General features: G+C 35.8%; 1 protein-coding gene across 6 annotated transcripts in view; it reads right to left on the bottom strand.

The window, feature by feature from the left end:
* LOC126762490 (collagen alpha-1(XVIII) chain) overlaps positions 1-21,471 on the bottom strand; it is a 420,330-nt gene that overhangs the window by 103,187 nt on the left and 295,672 nt on the right. For 4 of the 6 annotated variants that reach the window (XM_050479265.1, XM_050479269.1, XM_050479266.1 and 1 more), the window contains 4 exons: positions 20,242-20,399; positions 11,415-11,552; positions 5,979-6,023; positions 2,299-2,490 (listed from right to left, as the gene is read on the bottom strand). In XM_050479265.1, coding sequence (XP_050335222.1) covers positions 2,299-2,490; positions 5,979-6,023; positions 11,415-11,552; positions 20,242-20,399 — 533 coding nt within the window. The remainder of the gene's footprint in view (positions 1-2,298; positions 2,491-5,978; positions 6,024-11,414; positions 11,553-20,241; positions 20,400-21,471) is intronic. The other 2 variants (XM_050479270.1, XM_050479271.1) reach the window with 1 other exon arrangement.

The following is a 21,471-nucleotide window of genomic DNA, read 5'->3' as shown; positions in this document are numbered from 1 at the left end:
AGCAGTTTTGAATATAGATTAGCCAGAAGAGTCATAGCGCCTTTCTTTGAAAATAATTTTATTGATCTAGAACTAGTAACGGCTGAATAAACTGCCTGCTTGCATGAACTACAGGATCAAGTGGTTGTGAGCAGTGTTAACAGTGTAATATTAATTGTAAAGTGTAGATCCCCAGTAATGCGTGCCGTTACACAATTTTAGTAAACTCTACACGCTTTCGCATAGTCACGCTTTGTGGTCTGTTTACATGATTACCTAGCTTACAAGCAGCTGCTTGGCAAATTACACGAGTTAAGTTCATACAAATTCTTTGCGGTTACGTATACGCCGTGTCGTACAAGGTGTTTAGAATATTTCTAAGCAGTTGATTGTAAATGTTTGAGCAAGTATAACTTTGGTTATTGTATTGTTGGTAAAACAGAAGCTGTGTGCTTTCGCTTTGCACAAGCTGTCGTTTTTGCCGATTTCACAATATGAAATTGTAGAACAAAAAGGTAAACTCGATTTCTATTATATAGAGGAAATGGTGCAAATTATTAAAGTATAATATGTGAGATGGAATAAAAATATTTACTCATTATACATTGCATACATTTTCGAATACTACTTTAAGCCAGATTAATAAGTGGACAAAACGCTAGCCAAATTTGCTTAGGCGTTTAATTTCTATTCCCACCCTCTTATGGTATATCTGAAAGTGTGAGGTCTCATTTATTTAATTAAGCTCCACAAGAGCGGAAAGCTTTACTTAAGGCAAAGAGTTCACTGGATCGATCGTGAGCCAAAAGTATCTTGTGGCAGCGAAAGAACCGATTAGAAAGCTCGAGGAGGCCGATATATCAAGCCGTTAACGTTCTAATGTTAGTTAGAATACTTTTTTCATATGGTCATTAGCTTTGCAGTTACCTGCGATTTCGCTATGGTCTCGCTATCATTTATCACAAAGTATCCATTAGTATCAGGTTCCTGCAGCTTTGAACACTCGGTTCAATATACTACTTTAAAAACAATAATTTTTTCAAAAGAATCTCATATAAGTATTTTATAAGTTTGTTTGGAAAACATAATAACACAAAAAAAATTGTCTTTTAAGAATTTCTCTCTGTCTTTGTGTAAGAAATAAAGTTGAAATTATTATTTTGCTTGTTTAATAGCAGCGTAGGCTTCACAGTCGCCTCAAACATATTTGTGATAAATTAGTCTTCATAAATCACCTTGACTTTCCTTTAGGTAGTAGTCTTACCCGCGTACGCCATTCGCTATCTTAACCACTATAAATTTGTTGTTACGTTAATGCTGACAGCAATGACAATAAGCCACGCGTAGGCGCCTAAGTACAATAGCAATATTATATATGGACTAGTTAAATATATTTGTCCGGTAAACCACATATATGAAGTTGGACTTTACCGGGGAGTCTGCTCTCTTCAAAACTCATATGTATATACTACAATAAAAATACGAAATAGTAAGCAATGAGAATAGAAGATACTATATATACATATTTGATGCTAACTTTGGCTCATTAATGGTTATTGTAAACAATACCTAGCGCTTAAATGTTTAAAATAATGGAGTTAGCCTTGAACCACGACTATCATTGGTAATCAAAATAATTAAGAAAAGTTTCTATGCCTTGAAAAGCTTAAATAATTAACCAAAATATTACATAATTTATAACAAATGAGACAAAACTTTCCAACAACGTAAAAGAGAAAATTAAATTTTAACTACTCGGCCAAGCAAGCATTTACGAAACCAATTAGGGGCACCATAAACACTAAGCACTGTAATTAAAAACTTAAATAGACGCCTCTAATAACAGTTACGTATGAACTTGAACACTTGTGAACACGATATTATGGGAACAGGTGTTACTGCTATAATTAGGGCTTAAATTAAGTTTTTAATTTCAAGGTGCGCTTAATAAGCAGTTGGGAACACTGAAGGAACTAAGGATGAAAAAATGCGAAAGTGAATATACTACGCTATCTCTCCTATATATATGTATATAACAATTTTGTCCGAGGGAAACTGCCAAGCTAAAAAATCGATTTCAATAAGACTTAACAGACTGTATCCAGTTTGACCCAACTTAGAGATAGTATAATTTTCATCGCAATTTTGTTAAAAAAAAAAATTTATAGACAAAAAAAATGTGGATCTACTCATAACATTTATATAATTAAGATATAAATATTAGTAAATATAGTATATAATATAAAATCTACCACTAACTGAGCGTTATATATACAAATTAAAATATATATAATTAAATAAATGTGAGCGCATACTTACATCATAGTTTTCGGGCAAGCCAGGCGGTCCTGGCGGGCCAGGTGGCCCTTGCATGCCGGGCATGCCGTCGACGCCGGGCTCGCCTTTATGGCCTTGCAGACCCTCGGGTCCACGGGAGCCAGGATCGCCCCTATCGCCGCGGTCACCTTTCGGACCGGGGGCACCGCGTTCACCTGGTTTCCCTGTAGCACCCTGTGAAACAGAAAGAAAGAAGAAACAATATTATTTTTACAATACTACAGTGCGTTAATTAAGTAGAGCTTTGGAAAAGTAGCATAACTGGTTGCATATAAAAGGTAAATACACGTGTTTGGAGATATGAGCTAGCCATATGCATTATGTAAGGAGCAATATTTTGCAGCAGTTACTTCCGCTTAAGACTGTTTTAACTGCAACAATATTTAAGTATTATAAACGAATGGTAAATAAATGCTCTTAGCGCAACTCAAGTTCTTCAAATGTCTATTCTAATAAATATGAAAAAGTGTAATGATATTGACATTAAAAACATATATACACTCCCTGTATTGAAGAAATACCTGGAATGTGACATTAAAAATGTAAATAAATGTCCAGTCATTTGACACTCCTTTATTGCTTGCTTTTAAGGCGCGCACGCTATGTCAATTTTGCCCCTCAGCTGCTAGAGCTTTCCTTCTTATTTCGGCGCATTCTGCAACCCTTTTTTCGCCAACTTCGTCTATAATATATGCAACTTCGTCATTCGTACATACATACAGTCGTGTTTCAGCGACGACTTTTGAAGAATTTGACCCTATCTATTGTTGACGCACCGCTTTGCCACTTTCGACAGACTGCTTGTTGTTGTGTTAGACTTGCGTCTACACTTTTTGCCTTACTTTGCGTGTTTCTTTGTGTTCGTCGTGTCGTTCTTAATGCTGTGCATGTTTTGCCATTGCTGGCGTCTTTTCTTTACAATTGCGCGCTTTTGTTGTTATTTTTATTACAATTGTTGTTATTTTTGCTTTTGTTGTTATTATTGTTCTTGTGTTGTTCGCTTTATCGGATTTAATTAATTGCCCTAAGTAAAGGGATTAGCCTGACAACCAGCAATGGCGTATGGGCTGGCTGCGACAAGTCGGGACCGGAATTTCCGGTATTTGGCCATATTTTATCGCCCCAACGATATGCGAAATAACAATTACGCAGAGTTGCTAAAAAAACGAAGAAAACTTCTTCCAAAAAAAAGCATGTTGGATGTGCGCGTGAAATAGAAACAGTTATAAATAAGGCATACCCTCAGCGCATAAACAAATCGGTGTTGTTCTGCTTGTTCCATTGTGTAAAGTGATTTTTTATTTCGACGGACAGACTTGCAAATTTCTTTTTGTTTTACTTTAAGCTACGCCTTTTTTGTGTAGTTTCACTGCTTGTTAAGTGCTTCAGATAAATTCGGTTTGTTTTGAGGAATTTGTTTGACATTAATTGCCAAGAAGAGCTATTAGCCCCAAATTGTTATATGAAAATGTATGGGTTAATGAGTTCTAACGCCGTTTTACTATTCCAACTTCTCTGCTTCAAAAATAATCTGGCAATGTAAATGTTACTTTGATTTAATGAATATACGCAAATAAAAAGGTAATAATACAGTTGTTTTTAATTAATTATTTGACTATGAAAACTAATACTAGTGCTTTCTAAGTTAATGTATACTGATATTTTACAATATGACTTTGATTTGTTATATAAACTACTTTAGATATTGAATGTACTTAAATATACCAAATGTATTTCGGATTGTGATTGTATTTTTGCTTATGGGCACTTCTTTACCCTCAGGAATCATTTGATATTCCTTTAAACTAAATCACTTGTCTATTAGATTTTCGAATGTTAAAGGATTATAAAGAGAAAAAGTGGTTCACTTTATACTGCCGGTAGCCGGAAGTCATGGCAGAAATAATGAATTTCCATAAAACGGTAAAAATATATAAAACTTTAAAGCCTTTCTATGGTAAATTACAATGCCTTTAAAAATTATTGATAAAAACTTGCCGATAGCCAAACATATAGACGCAGATGTACGGCTTGTTTCTCGGTGTGAATAGTCATTTAATTAGAATTCACAAAAAATGTAGAAAAAATTCAAGCCTGAGGGAAAGATCACATAATCTTAAAATGTGTAAACGTGCTTTAAAAATAGCGGAAAGTTTTGGTTTTTGAAAAAAAAGTTGTAGACAAATGAACTACATTATAGCTGTTGGCCCCAAAATAGTTCCTATTCAATATTATGTGCTTATGTCACCGCTTCCTCTAAACTTCGAAACACTTTCCTAACTCGATTTTTATTATAGACTTCTGCTCTTTCTGCGATTTTATCTATCTTATAAAGCGATGGTCCTTTGGAAATGAAATGAATGCACGAAGCCAAATCTGGCGAATATGGAGGTTGGATCATTGTTACGGTATGGTTTTTGGCCAGGATAAATTCTTCGATCAATTTGTTTCAACAATGGAAAATCGCCAAACTCACAGAAACTCGTCCAACCGTAGCGGCTGCTTTGACCATTGGACTTTTAAAACTAGGGACGTCTTAATTTTTAAAATTCTGTTATTGATTGTTGAATACACCTCGTGTAGGAAAATTTCAAAATTGGAAATAAAGAAAACGTTTCACTAAGCTAATTGGAGCTTTCACACAACAATATCGGAAAATTATTTTCAGGTTTTAGGTCTCAATGGCAAAAGGTAGCACACAATATATACGTACATATATAAATTTCTATAGATTAGATATTTCTGAATAAGTGTCGGAGCTAGCTTGTTAAAAGAGTCAAAAGGTATAAGAAAATCTGAAAAATTGCAGAAATAGTTTAGTTTACTTGTTTTTATGTGTCAGGTGTGTTTCAGAATCAAGTATTTTTAAATTTATATATATACTGTGATCAAAATGAAAGGTGAATTCTGTGCATTTCATCTCCTTCAAAGTAATCTCCTTTCGCTGCAATACACTTAAGCCAACGATTTTTCCAGTCATCATAGCAATTGGGAAAGTCCTCCGTCGTGATGGCCATCATAGCCTTCTTCGACTCAGCTTTCCTATCTTCAACTGAGTCAAAATGGTATCCTCGGAGTGGTCATGTGAATTTAGTAAATAGCTAGAAGTTACACGAAGGTAAGGCGAATGCGGTGGTTGCGGCACGATATTAGTTGAAAATGTGGCAAAATGATCACGAATAACCAATGCAGTATGAGTGCATTATCGCACTTCTTTGTTCAATAAATTCAGACATAGTAAAAATCGAAAAATTCACTTTTAGAGCCTCACAGAGCGACGCGTATCTCAGATAGTACTAACAACTTACAGAAAAAAAAATTACCGATTCGAAAAACACGCGAAGTATAAATTAAAAATTCACCTTTCAATTTTATCACAGTAATTTAATGTCATATTTTACCTGGGCGCCGCAATTGTATGACATTTTGGCTTTGTAGTCTAAATACTAATCGAGATGTGTGAGTGGTGGAAATGATCGGAAGAATTCAATGTGTCATTTTAGGTATTTACATAGCGCATTGTTATTGCTTTTTTATATAGTCTCTTCAATAAAAAAATAATTTTACATTTTCCAATACAATGATTTATTCTTTCAACTAGCAAACTGTCTTAACTTAATGGAGACAATGCAGGGCTAAATTGTTTTATTTTGAAGACCAACCGCTTTTCGTTTGATATAGTGCATAAGGCTTCGTTCCATGCGATGCTAGAAAATATTGAGAGCAATTTTTAAATAGTGGAAATAAAAGTAGTTATATTAATATTAAAATATTCTGCTGAGGGTTAAATTATTGGGGACCGACTTTACTTTTAAATCATTTTATTCTTGAAATACTTAAGTAGGCATTTTTTAATGACGAATAATTCGATAGAACATAGCCCTTTTCTTCCTTATAAAGCCACATTATTCAGAAGTTCTACTTAACTGTGCCTAAGCAATCCTCTTACAATGCTTACCATATAGTTATGAATACATATACAAACGAGTATATGTTCATATAACAAAATATTTATTGGTGTAAAAGTAGATATTAGCATAGCCGAAAATTGTGTATCACATGTATTGTATATGGTCTACTTATAGTATATACATATATAAATATTATGTTTGTGTGCTCACATTATTGCGATCATATTTCATATTCACTTTGAAGTGTATGTGCCTCAAGCGTGTCGAGGGATGCTGGCGCGACATTTGTCTTTATGACGTGTGTAAATGTATATGTAATTAAGACATACTTGTACATATCTAAAAATTTTACATTTACATTACACAAATTGAAATTAATACATTGCGGCTACTAACATTATCTTTGAAATGCTCGTGTATGTATGACCAAGGAGTACTTTCCATAACAGCCACTTAAGCTTATAAGCCGAGCAGTACGGCCACACTTACACTTATGTGCTTACACAATAATGGCACAGTTCACAGCATAAATAGTAGTACTATAAATATATACCACTCAGTGCTCTACCATAATTTATAGTGGCGAATTATGAAATATTTATTAATGCTTGAAAAGGTGACACAAGGGAAAGCGCCTGCACAGAATTAGTGAGCACTTTGGAGGTTCGTTTTATACCGAATATAGTATAATTCCTAAACTGGTTAATACTTTCCAACCAATTATGTTGCGCAAAGAAGAGCTCAACGAAAATAAGAAGCTTGCTTCAGACTACATAAACACTAATATCGCAAAGAAAAGACTTCAATGTAGAAATACCAAATATTTCATGCGCAAGACAAAAGAACTATGTGATACACAAGTGAGAAGAAAATACGTGACAGTTATAAACGAGTTTGTGCGAAAACCCATAAAGGACACAAAAAAAAATTGCTACTCACTACATTTTTCATATTGCAGAACATTTACATTTTTAATTCAAGTACAAATGACAAACCAACAAACACGAATCCATAACATACACGAGTTGTATGTGCATGGGCAACTATGCTGCAAAGCTTACATTGCAAAGCATAGCATGGCAGAAGTTATGCCGACAGGCGAAAGTGTCTACAAATCATATGTGTCATGTGGCTGAAAAGTAAATTTTAACACCTTGTTGGTTGGTTATCTACAGTGCATATGAGATTGCTATGCTTGAGTGGAAGAGGCAAAAGCGTAGAAAAATAAGGTGGCCAGCAGCAGATGACATTGTCGAGGTTGCGTATACGCCCGGTGTGACGCTATAAGCTCGCATATATTTGTAGTTGTGCAGTTTTTATATGAAATAAATGTGTACGTGTTGGTAAATAACATAAACATGCTAGTATATGAACTTCGTTCATTTTTGTAATATACGCATGCCCACAGTGGCGAATTTTAAGGGACCTGATATATCAATTTTTCTCTAATTCTACCTAAAGTTTGATTTATTTATTGAAAAAACCCGTTTAAGTCTAAAGAAAATGCTCAATAGATTTTAAAGTACTAAATGTTACTTCATCTTAGGAATTTTCGTTGCTTTTTGGAAAACCACCACTGTACACTGTGCCAACTGATTATATTTGTATACTCATATGTGAGTTGCGTAAATCAACGTTTCTATGTAACAAGCTGCGTATCAACGTGCGTGCGTGTGGTTTTGGGTTGCAGGTAAGATTAGCCAAAGAAAAAAGTGCATGGAACTGCTGTGTTAGCTCTTGCATAAAACATTTTCTTCATTTCCCTATATCACGAAAAAAATCTACGATTACTCTTTTATATAAAGCTTAGAGCACTCAAACACCCATATATAATCGAGTTATTTATGTACATACTTATATACATACGAAGGTAAGTAACTGGTAAAACAAGAGATGTTGCTTTGTTGATTTTATTTGTGTGGCGGATAAAGTTTCAGGTCGACTCATGCATTATGTTTGCGGCAATGTCACTGGATTTTAAAACTCCAATGTGAAAGTTGTTTCAAAAGCAGGAGAAAAACACTTTCGACCAATATAGGGTCTCCTTTTGGAATTATAAAATTGATTGTAGTGATAGGTGTCAAAAAAGCTGTGAAAGAAACTAAGGAAAGAAAGGAAGGAAAGTTATTCCAAAGAAACTTTTAGGAAACGATAAAAATTTAGTTTCAAAACTCGGTCGACAGAACTATGATTTGTTATAACGGCCAATTGGCAAATTTGGAGGACTAATAACCCTGAAGAGACTCTCCATGCTGCTCCTACTTGTTTTTTTCTGAGAAATATAAAATTAATCCTACCCAAACCAGACTTATTTTTTTATAAATTCCAACGAAAAAGTTAAATCTTATCACATCTATATACATCTGAGAATTGCATGATAATTTTAGAGCTTCCGTACCCGCTTACTTTTTTCTTTCTTTTATTTTGTTGCTTATTGAACATTTTAAAACAAAATAAACTATTTCCAGCAAGAGCTTTCAGATTGCAAGTCTTTTCCGGTATAAATCGACTTTACTTAAACATTAACGTTAGCTGAATTTATTTCGTACACTTTTGACCCATTTTACTTAACATAATCATTTATCTGAAATTTTTAGTGTCCCTGAATGCTTTTGTGCGATATACAACAGCAAAGCTATCAAATCACTTGCTGCACATCCTGTTATACTCATGTCTACTAAATCATTAAAATCCTATTAAATACAACAAAGATTGCAGCAGCCATGCATAAAAATGGCATTCTTACTTTTGTAAGTGCTTTCAAAATATTCTACTGCATTTTACTTTCAACCATTGCTTCCTTTCTTACACACACACATACACACATGCATGTGTACACTATTCTTTTGCCTCCTAACTATGCCCTTAAGCTATGCTAAGGAAATGCTGTCGTTGCCAACTAAGCAGTGTAAGAGCTTGTAATAGCAAGTTGCATGCTGCACTTGTGGCAACAATGGCCTAAACTAACATTTTCACAGTGAGTTACGCCTCTCTCAATGGCAAATATAATATGCATGTGCATGTGTGTGAGTGGCAATGCGCTTATGTATGCTAATGTGCAAACTGCATGCCTCTGCGCAAACATGTGCACTGGATGTGTGTGTGTGTGCGTGAAAATTTGCTGGCAAATGTGTGTGATTTTGTGCAGCCGAGGGCATAAAAATATTTGCTTTGTTAGGAGATAGCAAATTTTCTTGCCTTCAACTGGCTGGTTTTCATATGTAAGCAGTTGCCGCCAAGTAGCTATGCCGCATGCCGACTCACAAGCACATATCTATATCTATACATATCCATATGTCAGCGTAAATATTTTCACTTTTATGTCTGTTGACTCTGCTCATCAAAGCTACGCTTGGGCGTGTGCCGCAGCTTTCTATCTTGAAGAAACTGCAAGGCCATAGCGTTACTTAGCCGCCGGCCATGCCGTCATTTTGAGTTTCCACATAATCGCTGTTAGTGTGTGGCATCATTTTGTGCTTTTAATATCCCGCATGATTTGTAGCTAGAAATATAAAGTAACATAATGTGAATGACTAGAAGTGGTTCACACACTTGCTTCTGTTTATACCAAACCTTAGACCAGTATTAGTAGTTCAGAATAAATTGCAATGGCTCATGAAACAAACGTTGAAACTCTACTTCAAGTTGAATTTTGAACCGGATGTGGAGGCCAAACTTCACACGAACATAAAAAAGTATATCAATCTAGAAAAAACTATTTATCGATACGGTTTGCGCGCTTAGCTTAACTAATCCAGTCCGGGTTAAATTTGATCTTGAAATGGATTAGGAGAGTGGGGAATGAGGATATTATTTTTGAAAAGAGATGTCTTGAGAAACATCAATACACATTTTGGCATTTTGGCTTGGTTATACATATTGGCCAGCTGTCACGCCATACATTGACCTACTGGTCCTTCGTAATGCCAGTTAAAGCTGCTGTTTAATTTGACCTGAATTATTCATCATGCAGAACGACAATACAATTTGCGAATCGTAAGAGCGACTTGATAGATAGATAGATTTCCAGATATAATACTGTTTGTTCGTACTTCTTCTATTGTTCTTTGCAACCAGAAAGGTTTTGCATCTGAGTCGAGGTTTTCGATTCAGCTGCTTACTTATTCGAAATTTTATAGTTATTCTAGTAAATGTATTCTCTTTTATTTCAGTTAATTAATTAGTTCTTTATATTTCTCAGAACAATCTCCCATTCTTCTCTTCTCTTTCCATTCTATCGTTTCATAAAGTTGAGTTACTTGAATATGAAATACTAAACAGGCTTTCGCTCAGTTAATTCAATTGAGCATTTGAATTGCGAAGCAAAAGAAAAATAGAATCTTTTTGCCAAATATCGCAAATATATAGTGAATAGCTACAATCCTGCAACACTGACTGCATTACTACATTTTCTTCAATATCTTAACTTTAGTAATTACAGTTCACAATAAGTTGAGAGTTATTCCTTGACTTCTCCAAATAAGTGCTCACAAATGCTGCTTTTCCTCAGTTAATTGCAACTTCATAATGACGTTTTGGTTTCAGCTAAATTTTTTAAAATCAATTACAACCGATCACTGTTTACTTGTACGATATTGTAAATTGTGTACACAAACCACTTATTTTCAGTTCTGCAATTCCTCTCGAGCTGGGGCCACTCAACAGTCATTTCCCATTCCAATCAATTAACCGCTAATGATTTATTTGCGCAAGGCTTCCTGTAATCGAAGCGAGTACGAATGCACTCTCGAAAATTCATATGAATTTCCTTCCGTTCGCTACCGTTATTGTGCACAAAAGCCCATGCACAGCACTACATAACTAACACATACGTATACATAAAGGTAAATAGCTAGTTGGTGCAAACCGGTGTGTGAGTGATGGTGCCGGCGCATTATTGCACATTTCCACTTCGTGCAAAAGGAAATAAAAAAGCTACGAACGCATTTAAGTGAAAAAATATGCACATACATTAGCAGTCAAGTATGTACAGTTATTTAGGTGCACGCGCACTTATTTCCGATTGCACACGGCGTATCGCGAAATTGATTGAGTTATTCTGCTGCCGCTCACCACATGTTCGCTCGGCAGCTGAATTTAAAATGCTCTGCGAGTGTTTGTTTGTATGCACAATATACAATATAATAATGCAACTGCATGTGTGTGTGAGTTTATGCATTCACTTACCGTGAGTCCAGGCGCACCAGTCTTTCCCTCCTTGCCCGGCAGTCCGGGTGGGCCGCGTATTGTTTCACGTAATATTTCATTATCTTTGATTGCTTCTAGGATATCAGACGCGTTGCACGTGCATTTGCCAGTGTATTTCTGCAACAAAAGAAGTAAGTGAAATAAATGAGCAAACGGTTAGCCAGCTTATAAATTGTTAGCAAGTATGTGAGCGAGGCAAATAAATAAATGAGCAATTGTTAAGACACGGAAGTGTGGCAATAAAATTTAACGGTTGCTATTAATAATAACAAGTAAGGAAGGGCTAACCGATTTCACCCATATTTCGTACGTACCCCATACATCAGGGTGTTAAGAAAATATTATATACCGAATTTCATTGAAATCGGTAGAGTAGTTCCTGAGATATGGTTTTTGGTCCATAAGTGGGCGAGGCCACGCCCATTTTCAATTTTTTAAAAAAAGCCTGGGTGCAGCTTCCTTCTGCAATTTCTTCCGTAAAATTTAGAGTTTCTGACGTTTTTTGTTAGTCGGTTAACGCACTTTTAGTGATTTTCAACATAACCTTTGTATGGGAGGTGGGCGTGGTTATTATCCGATTTCTTCCATTTTTGAACTGTATATGGAAATGCCTGAAGAAAACGACTTTGTAGAGTTTGGTTGACATAGTTATAGTAGTTTCCGAGATACGTACAAAAAACTTTGTATGGGGCGGGGCCACGCCCACTTTTCCAAAAAAATTACGTCCAAATATGCCCCTCCCAAATGCGATCCCTTGTGCCAAATTTCACTTTAATATCTTTATTTATGGCTTAGTTATAACACTTTATAGGTTTTCGGTTTCCGCCATTTTGTGGGCGTGGCGGTGGGCCGATTTTGCCCATCTTCGAACTTAACCTTCTTATGGAGCCAAGGAATACGTGTACCAAGTTTCATCATGATATCTCAATTTTTACTCAAGTTATAGCTTGCACGGACGGACGGACAGACGGACGGACGGACAGACAGACATCCGAATTTCGACTCTACTCGTCACCCTGATCACTTTGGTATATATAACCCTATATCTGACTCTTTTAGTTTTAGGACATTTGTAATATTTTTTGAAAATTTTCGAAAAATACTTTTACTTACATATTTGGGTTTTAGCATCATTTCCATAGAGGAAGGTAAAAACAAGCCTTCTGTAGGCCATATAAGACCTTACGAACTCTTATAATTAAAACTGCTCAATAGGCAATGAAAACTGGCAGAATTATTTACGCCACTCAAGGACAAACTTAAACTGCAAGTCTTCGAAAGCAAGATTAGAAGGATCTGTGCGCCAAAATATGATGATTATCATTTAAATACAAAAGTATATGCGTAGTGCCAATTGAAGCTATTATCATTATTTTTGAACTTCCAGTGCGGCAAACAGGTTGTCAGTTGGCTTTGTTGCTTGAACGGACGGTTGACGCTGTTAAAAATCGTTGGTATTAGAAAGATCTCATTTGAAAGATATGACCAAAATCGGGCATTATTCAAGAGCTTGGAAAAGTGCATTACAAGTTGTATGGTTTCAGAGCGGGCTCAAAGGATGACCAAGACAGGACAGTTAGTCAAGCCAAGAAGGTTTTAATATCAGTTTGATAAGATTGACAGAAAGTCATATACAATGAGTCAAACTTTTAATTTGAACCTATATTGTCAAGATTTGGATAATTAGCAGGAAAGCATTGGTCAGAAGCGGCCAGTTTGAACAATGAGAGAGGAATTGTTTTCAGTCAGGACAACTTCAGGCTCCACATATCGCCAGTGACTCGTCAGAAGCTTCGAGAGCATGGTGGGAGGTTCCTACACATTTACCTTATAGTCTAGATTTGGACCCAGAGATTGCCAACTATTCCTGTCTATGGCGAATGCTTCTGGAGGTGAAAAATTTGGCGCAATGTAAACTTTCGAAGATCGATTGTCCCATTTTTTGCCAAGAAGGAATTAGAGTTATAGAGTTTCCACGAGAGTGGCATTGTGAAATTACCTTCAAAATGACAATAAGTTATCTAACAAAACCGCGTACATTTGAACCAAATCGGAGAGTTTGCTAAATAAAACTTTATATGTCTATATACATATATGTAGGTATATTGAAAAAACGTATATTACATACTTACTATCAGCTTCGCAAGAGCCCTTCAATACATGTAGGTACACTTACATACATATACTCATACATGCATAAGTATATATGTTTGCATATAAGAACAATGCATTTGTCATTTGCACATAAATTATAGGCAACTTCAATGGAATAAACGATGCCACATTTCCGCTGTTCTCATGCCGTTTGCCACGTTACCGTTATCTATGGACTACCATCCAACACTGCCATCGTTCATTTGTAGCATGGCACATGCCGCCTGCAACGTTAGCCACTTCTGTCATCCTATGCGCCAATTCGCTTCTAAATGATGCCATATTGTATGCAAACGCTTCAATTTCCATAATTGCCTCAAAATTATAGAACGTATGGCGCTTCACGACAACAACAACAGCAATAACAACAACGGCAATAGTGGCAGCCAGCAGTTCAATTCAACAGAGTGTGGTATGCACTCAAACTGCCTTTCCATAAATTGCGAATACTCATTTACAACTCACAATACGAGAATGCGCGCCCAAATCAGAAGTACATATGTGCTTACACATAAACATATATACATATATACTTGTATATAATATATGTATATATGTGCGAATATACACACACATTTGAATGTGTGCATGTGTTAAATGTGGGTGTTTGTGGTGGCCCAGCACGCGCTCGCCAGGGCTATAAGCTCTCTAATGCAAAGCGCTGACCAAAATTTCTGCTAAAACAATAATAAAAATCAGCAATATTCGGCGCCGTTGCATGGTGGAAAGAGAAATGGTTGTATGGCATATTTCACCGTGCGTTGTCTGCTTCATTCAGTGACATATATACTAATACATATATATATGTATGTATATAGTATATATGCTAATACATATATATACATATGTATGTATATAGTAGACAGTAACACCTATATATAAACGTACTGGCACTTGTGCGTGAGGTATTCTATTTTGCCTTTAAAGTTGAGCGCGTTGCAGCACCTCATGCCGCACGCATGAAAAGGAATTGTGCGTCGCGCTCAAAAGCGCTCATCAGGCTTTTCGATTTCATGCGCCATTCATTCGGATATGTTCGTTTCCAAATACATGAACTTTATGGCAATAAATTAGAAAATATATTAGTTTAGATATTTCCAATACATGCGTGCAAAATTCATTTGATATATGAATCTCACTTTCCATTGCGTTTAAATTGGTTACAAATATATTTATCATATCAATATCACTTTGTTAATGTACGAATGTGTTAAAGAATCAGCTATAATCGATATATGTAGGTACTTAGATATAAATTTATTCTTCCTGAAATTTCAGTTTGGACTCGATTGCATTTGTGACAGTTTTGTAATCTTTTTTAGACTTACATATTTTAACTGAGTGGAATTCATTAGATAATTTTTTCAAAATTTTGGAAATGAAAGTTTCCCAAAATCATCAAAATGGTTATATAACTATGTTTTTTGGTTGATCGTGCCCTAAAATGTAAACCGGGGCAATTCGATTTCAACATAGCGCTAGACTTTGTATATATCACTCATCGAAAGCGACGGGTGTACACCAAAATGTTGGTTGACTATCGAAAAGTCAACTGATCAATATTAGAATGAATTTAAGTAATAATTTAAGCCGAATTTCGTTTCGATATTGTTGAAAATTTGTGAGGCTCACGAAAAATCAATGCAGTATGCGACGGTGCTTAGTTCAAAAACCAAGAGTTGTCTGCCCATAATTCAGGGCCCTTAGCTTAGCGCGAAAGACGTATAACACTCGAATGGTAATTATAATTATTACCGAAGGCCTTTTCCAAAATACGGAGCATTTCGGCACCAGAAATTTGGTTGCGCTCACAAAATTTTAATGAAGCTTGCCCGTATACTAAACACTAATGACTACTATGTTGTGAAATTTGGCACAGATGTCACAGTCATACCAATATAGAGAAAAAATATTATATATCGACGAATGGGTTTTCGCGAGAAATTCAAATTAAAAAGTCTTACTATTTTTTGCCAACATCTATTTCATGACCTAAAAGTAATCTTTCATATCGCTCGTGGTACCGTAACTATTCTGAAGTACGAAATTGCTCATCGTGAATCAGACTATTCAGTAGTCAAGAACATACCGGCAGAAACGACGGCACACACGGTATGTTGAATACATAGCTTATCGTTTTCGAAGGAAAGAAAAAAAACATAAAGACACAATTAGGTTTGCAGCACTTTATTGTGTTTTTTTTTTTTAATTTTTCTTCAGTTCAAACTCACAACCCAGTTCATTGTTATCAGTATACTCTCAACTATTAACTAAATAGATACTAACGAATTATCTATTTATGATAAACAATCCAATCGAGCCGATAAGTCAATGCTGATACAAATTTCAAATTGCAAATGTGTACATGGTGTACACAGCAACAACAGCAAGATCGAAGGGGCAGGTGTGTACAGCGACAACGGAAATAAATGCCTGATTTCCCCAGACGCTAACGTGTTAATGCAGGCGGATTTGCGCCGTTTGTCACGCGCTGCCTCGCATCTTGCATTTATGACCGCAGGCATTTTGGTTCGGCCACATTTGCTATTGTTGTTTGTACAGTAAACGCGTTCGATTGGCATTTGAATTTGGCTTGCGAAGTTTGTTCGCGTGTATGCACTTCCAGTTTGCTTTCGATTGCAGCACTATGATTTCGCATGTGGCCAAGGGAGATAATTATCATTTTGTGTAGTTGTATTCAACATAATTTTATGCGGTTGTTCTCTGAAGTTTGAAGTTTTTAAAGTCTTTAAATTTAATAATAATTTAATAATAATTGGATATATTGAACAATACTCGATTTTTTATTGAATTTTAAGACTGAAGTGATGGGTATTTTTGAATGATTTTGAGCTACAAAATGTCTATTCATATACTTTTGGGTTGTCCTATTTCTAACCATATATGTTGTATACGACATTAATTGGGAATTCTACCAAAAAATCATATTCCAAAAGGAACGAGAATCTATAGAACAAAATATGTCCATTGCCCGTCTAATTGTATACACGCCTCACTTTATGAAGTATCAACCTGAAACTATGAAAATATCTTTTTCTGTACAAAAAGCTGTTTATTAGTCGGAGCCTTATAAATTGACAGATCGAAATCAAGTCCTTGTATCGAAAACTTTTTTGGCATGTGTTATTGTCCAAGCAATTTTGCACTTTCCGGACCTCTATGGCAGCTATACATATGCCATTCAAACTGATCGATCGAAATCAAGTGCTTGTATGGAATATTTTGTATCTATGATGAGGAGTCTAGTTTCAAAAATCGAATCAACGTCTTTTAAAAAGGTAAGGAGCACCTTTCGCGGTCACAGAAAAATTAACTCGTTTATATGCGCTTTCCATAACTTTTTGGAGCAACACGTACCAGGTTGTTCGATAAATTTTGTCTTTTGATAAGAAAAACACAATTTTATGATTTAAAATACACTTTGATATTGAGTATAATCTCCTTGAACATTAAAACATTGATTCTCCAATCTTTTGATCTCATCCCTGAAGGGTGAATCTGAAAGGTCTGCAAATGACAGCCGTTATGACCTCTTCATTTGATGAAAAACGCTTGCCACGCACAAATTTTTTGAGTTCTGGAAACAAATTAAAATCTTAAATTTTATATATTTCATGTGCGGAATCGTTGCGAATGTTGTAAAGGCTTACGGTGATTCAGTTTCCTTAAAAGCCCAGGTCTACGAGTGGTACAAAGCCTTCTAAGACGTTCGATAGTTCGTTGAAGATATGCCTCGTTCTGGACGACCTGCTTGAAAATCGTCAGACGAGTGCCAGATAGATGGAGAGAGAGCTCGATATCTCTTGAGATTCCGTTCGAATGATTTTGGTGGATATTTTGTGTATGAAACGCGTTCTTGCTCGACTGGTCCCGATAAAGCTGAATATTTTCGTATCCAGCCCAGATTCTGACCAAATTTAAAACCAAAAACGCATTGCATATCAACCATCTGCCACCGTATTCATCAGATTTGTCCCCCAAACTGAAACTGCCGCTCCGTAGAAGCCGTTTCCGTCGAACGAAGGATAAAACAAAATTCGCTTAAGAAGTAGAAGGCCATCCAAAAAAAGCTCTTATGAAAAGTGTTTCGGGGACTGGAAAAATCGTTGGTATAAGTGTATAACATTTGATGGGGATAACTTTGAAAGCGACAAGATAAATATCGACGAATAATTAATTATTTTGCGCTTTATTTGTAATGTCCGGATATTTTTTTTGTCACAATATATAAAACGTAAAGGAGACAACTTACAGATTTTGACTTTCTCAAATTAATTTTTTCCGGATTTTCAATTCTTTTGTCAATTTAGCCGCCTCCCCACACAACCCTCGTTCGAACAAATAGCCGTTCACGCTCATCTGGTTTACCACTTATTAACACCAAAACAATATAAATCTATGTGAGTGCATAGCACACACCTGCTAATAATATCTATAACCTGTCTACGTGGGATAACTGAACATTTGTTGTTTGTTGGCGAGCGCTTCCGTTAGCAATGCAACAAATTAAAGCCGCTCGACAATCGCGTTAATACCGCTAAGTAGACAATTATCGGTTTTTCCATTTGCACACCGCCACACACACGCACACATACATACATTCATAAGTGCATGTAAGCATTCATAATGCTGCAGTCGTAAATAAATAGGTAAGCCAGCGGATTTAGGCAAACACGGGCACATCTACACACACACATGCATGCACACAGGTTAGCCCGCTCATCGAAGCTGAGAGATTTAGTGCGGCATTTGCAGTTAATTTGCATTTACTTCGTTTGCATTTATAAGTGCATCATTTACACAAGCCACTAACACGTACATATCTGTGCATAGTATATCACGTATGTAGGTGCAGGCGGTGCCGTGATATGTGTTTGTATGCATTAGCAAATCAATTGGCAGCTGATAATAGGCAACTCACCGTAGTCATTGTATTTATGCAGACTTATGAGCATATTGCTGTGGCTGGCGCTTAATAGCTTAGCAGTGTTGTTGCAACTTTGACTAACGAACACTGCTACATATTTGTGCGAAATCTGACTGCTGCTTGTGCTTGTGTGGGTGGTGTTTTTGTTCGTGCATTGGCAATTGTGTTTATTATGCACTAATTATTGCACAATTACTTGTAGCAGCTGATAATTGCGAAATTTATGTGAAATTTGTGATCAGTGCTTATTATCGTAGGCAAACTGTAAACCGTTAGCAGATAAGCGCATGCACATGGAGTCAGTACATATGTACAATTACTGCGAATCACAGTCACACTTACATAAGCTTACACTGTTGCAGCAGGTAATAAACTTAAACGTCAACTAAGTGCATAATAACGGATTTATTGTGAAATTGGTGATTGATCAGCTGATTGATTTGTGGCTTAATGACAGAAGGGGCACGGAAATGTGTTTGGCAATTAGGTAATTGAAAGAATAACTTGAGATATGTCGATGATTATAATTTAACTATCGAATAATTTAGTATTAATGTCAGTCAAAACTTCGAGGGGCATATTTAATTTGAAGGCCTTCACAACAAGCGTTTTTTAGGAATTAAAAATCAAAACTACCATATACAATTTTTTCAGAGACCTTTCTCGTAAACGAAAAAATCCAAATTTGACAAAATGGCAAAGTTTAAAAGCAAAAAACAAGAAGAAAACCCTAGCTTCGGCAGCACCAAAAGTAAAATAAACTTCACATATAAAGCAGTTTCCATAAAATAATTTGATTTTGATCTTTCGATTTGTTGTATTTGCTATAGAGGTCTGATTTCACAACTTTCTGAAGAAGACCGTGTTGTCTTGGACTAAAATATATTCAGAATTTCTTGAAAATATTCAGTCAAATCAAAACATTCTGATCAATTAGTTTGTATCGCAGCTATACGATATAGTTCTCAGATCTAGACAATTTCTTCAAACATTATGGTATTGACTTGGACAATCATCCGTGGCAAATTTTGTGAAGATATCCTATCAAATAAAAAAGTTTTTCGTACAAGGAATTGATTTCATTCTATCAGTTTCCATCAGTTTCTAAGGCAGATGACCTTCAGTAATCCGATAACTTCAGTTCCGAACAATAAGCAGCATCTTTGGAAAATAAGGACGTCGATATGAAAAAAGTAGTCTTCTACCTGAAATTTTGCTAATTCGTTGCCTAGCAAAATTAGTTTTTTGAAAGGATCGAAAAACCGATAGGTCATAGTATGGAGAGTCACTTAACCTAACAACATGTAGAAAAAATAGATTTTTTTCATTTCATACTTGAAAGGCACAAATAATTTATTTTTAGAGCTATCAAGATTAAACTGTTATATTTTATGAGAAACTCTTAGGTATTCAAAATATATATATATTTCCAACAGACTATCCATAGTAGTAAATCACGTTTGTAAAACTTTTAAGTTTTTCCACTGGGGAACAAACCCAAACCAAGCATGATTTTTACACAAGTATTGAATTTTCTACTGATTTCGAATTATTGCTTCATGCTTACTTGCAACTACAAATACCTATTTTATATATATGCACATACATATTTTCGTCTACATTTCGACTTTTTACACAAATTCTAATTGTTTTCCATATTCTTATGAATAAAAATAAGCATTTTACACATTAATGGCTACTTACCGCATCGGCACCGGTGGGAAAATCAACGAAGGGCGGAAAAGTTGCCGATTCACCTTTAGGGCCTGGAGGGCCCGGTGGTCCCGGTGGACCACGTATGCTATCACCGGGTGGTCCTTTAGGGCCACGTTCACCTTTTTCACCTTTAGGTGTGCGATAGGCTGCAATAAAAAAACAAACATGTAAAATATATAAAATATGTTGCGGGAGAACTCTAAAGCTACACTGCGTATACGCAACTTTTTGCATATAATTCATAAATTCAACAAGTGTGCCTATTTTAGTCTATTTCAGATGTGATTGGAGCGGAAAGCTAAACTGAATTGATTAAAGGCTTAGGAATATTCAAAGAAAAATTACTATAAAAAAATGTGGCGCCAGGTTCAACGTATAACAATGAATATTGAGCATTATCCGACATTTTACAACAGCCAGCATACGATTTTTTGTTTTTACTCGATGGAAAATATATTTAACAAATTTTTTCTGACTTCTACTCTTGTTTTTTCTCTTGATTTTGCATAAAAAATGTAAATTTTTGTGGAGCGAAATTTTGTTACCCTTCACCTCTGTCTCCCATTGCTCGCCGCTGCATTTATGTGTATGCAAATGCGTTACACACACACTCGTGCATATCTGTTGGCGGTAGATATTAACTTGTATGCACACACACAATGTATCTGGTGTGTCAGGCATTAGCTCTCGTTGAAATGTAAATTTGTGAAAAACGCAATAACAAGCAATTTATGTCATGTGTAGCTTGTTACACTTTATACACGAATTCATTTGCTATTCTATACACTTGGCGCGCACACACACACCGAAATGTATGTGAAATTTACATAAATATGCAGGTTGGTTGAAAAAATTTTGCATTTTTTCCACAGCCATCCTTCGGGTGCTATAAAGCTCAGAGCGCGCACACACCCTTATCTACTTGTACATAACGCGGCATACATATTAATAGCAGCGGTGTGCGGGTGTGACAGTGAGTAAGAGCGCCAGTATGTATGCTGAAGATATTATTTGCATTTTCGCAAAATTTATTTATGTGCATATATGCAAATCCATTTTAGTGGCGAATGTTTTTGCGTTCACTTCATTTTCATGAAATGATTTTACAATATTTTAGATTGCACTATTTAATTTGTTTACTACGTTGCAAATGGCATGCAAGCGCGTGCAAACCTCCGATGAGTTTGGGTGAAGGTGTGTTTTTGTGCGAAAAACGCT

This window comes from Bactrocera neohumeralis, chromosome 6 (assembly GCF_024586455.1).
Source record: "Bactrocera neohumeralis isolate Rockhampton chromosome 6, APGP_CSIRO_Bneo_wtdbg2-racon-allhic-juicebox.fasta_v2, whole genome shotgun sequence".
NCBI lineage: Eukaryota > Metazoa > Arthropoda > Insecta > Diptera > Tephritidae > Bactrocera > Bactrocera neohumeralis.
Note: the sequence above shows the minus strand (reverse complement) of the source record. Positions and strands in the feature narration are given on the sequence as shown.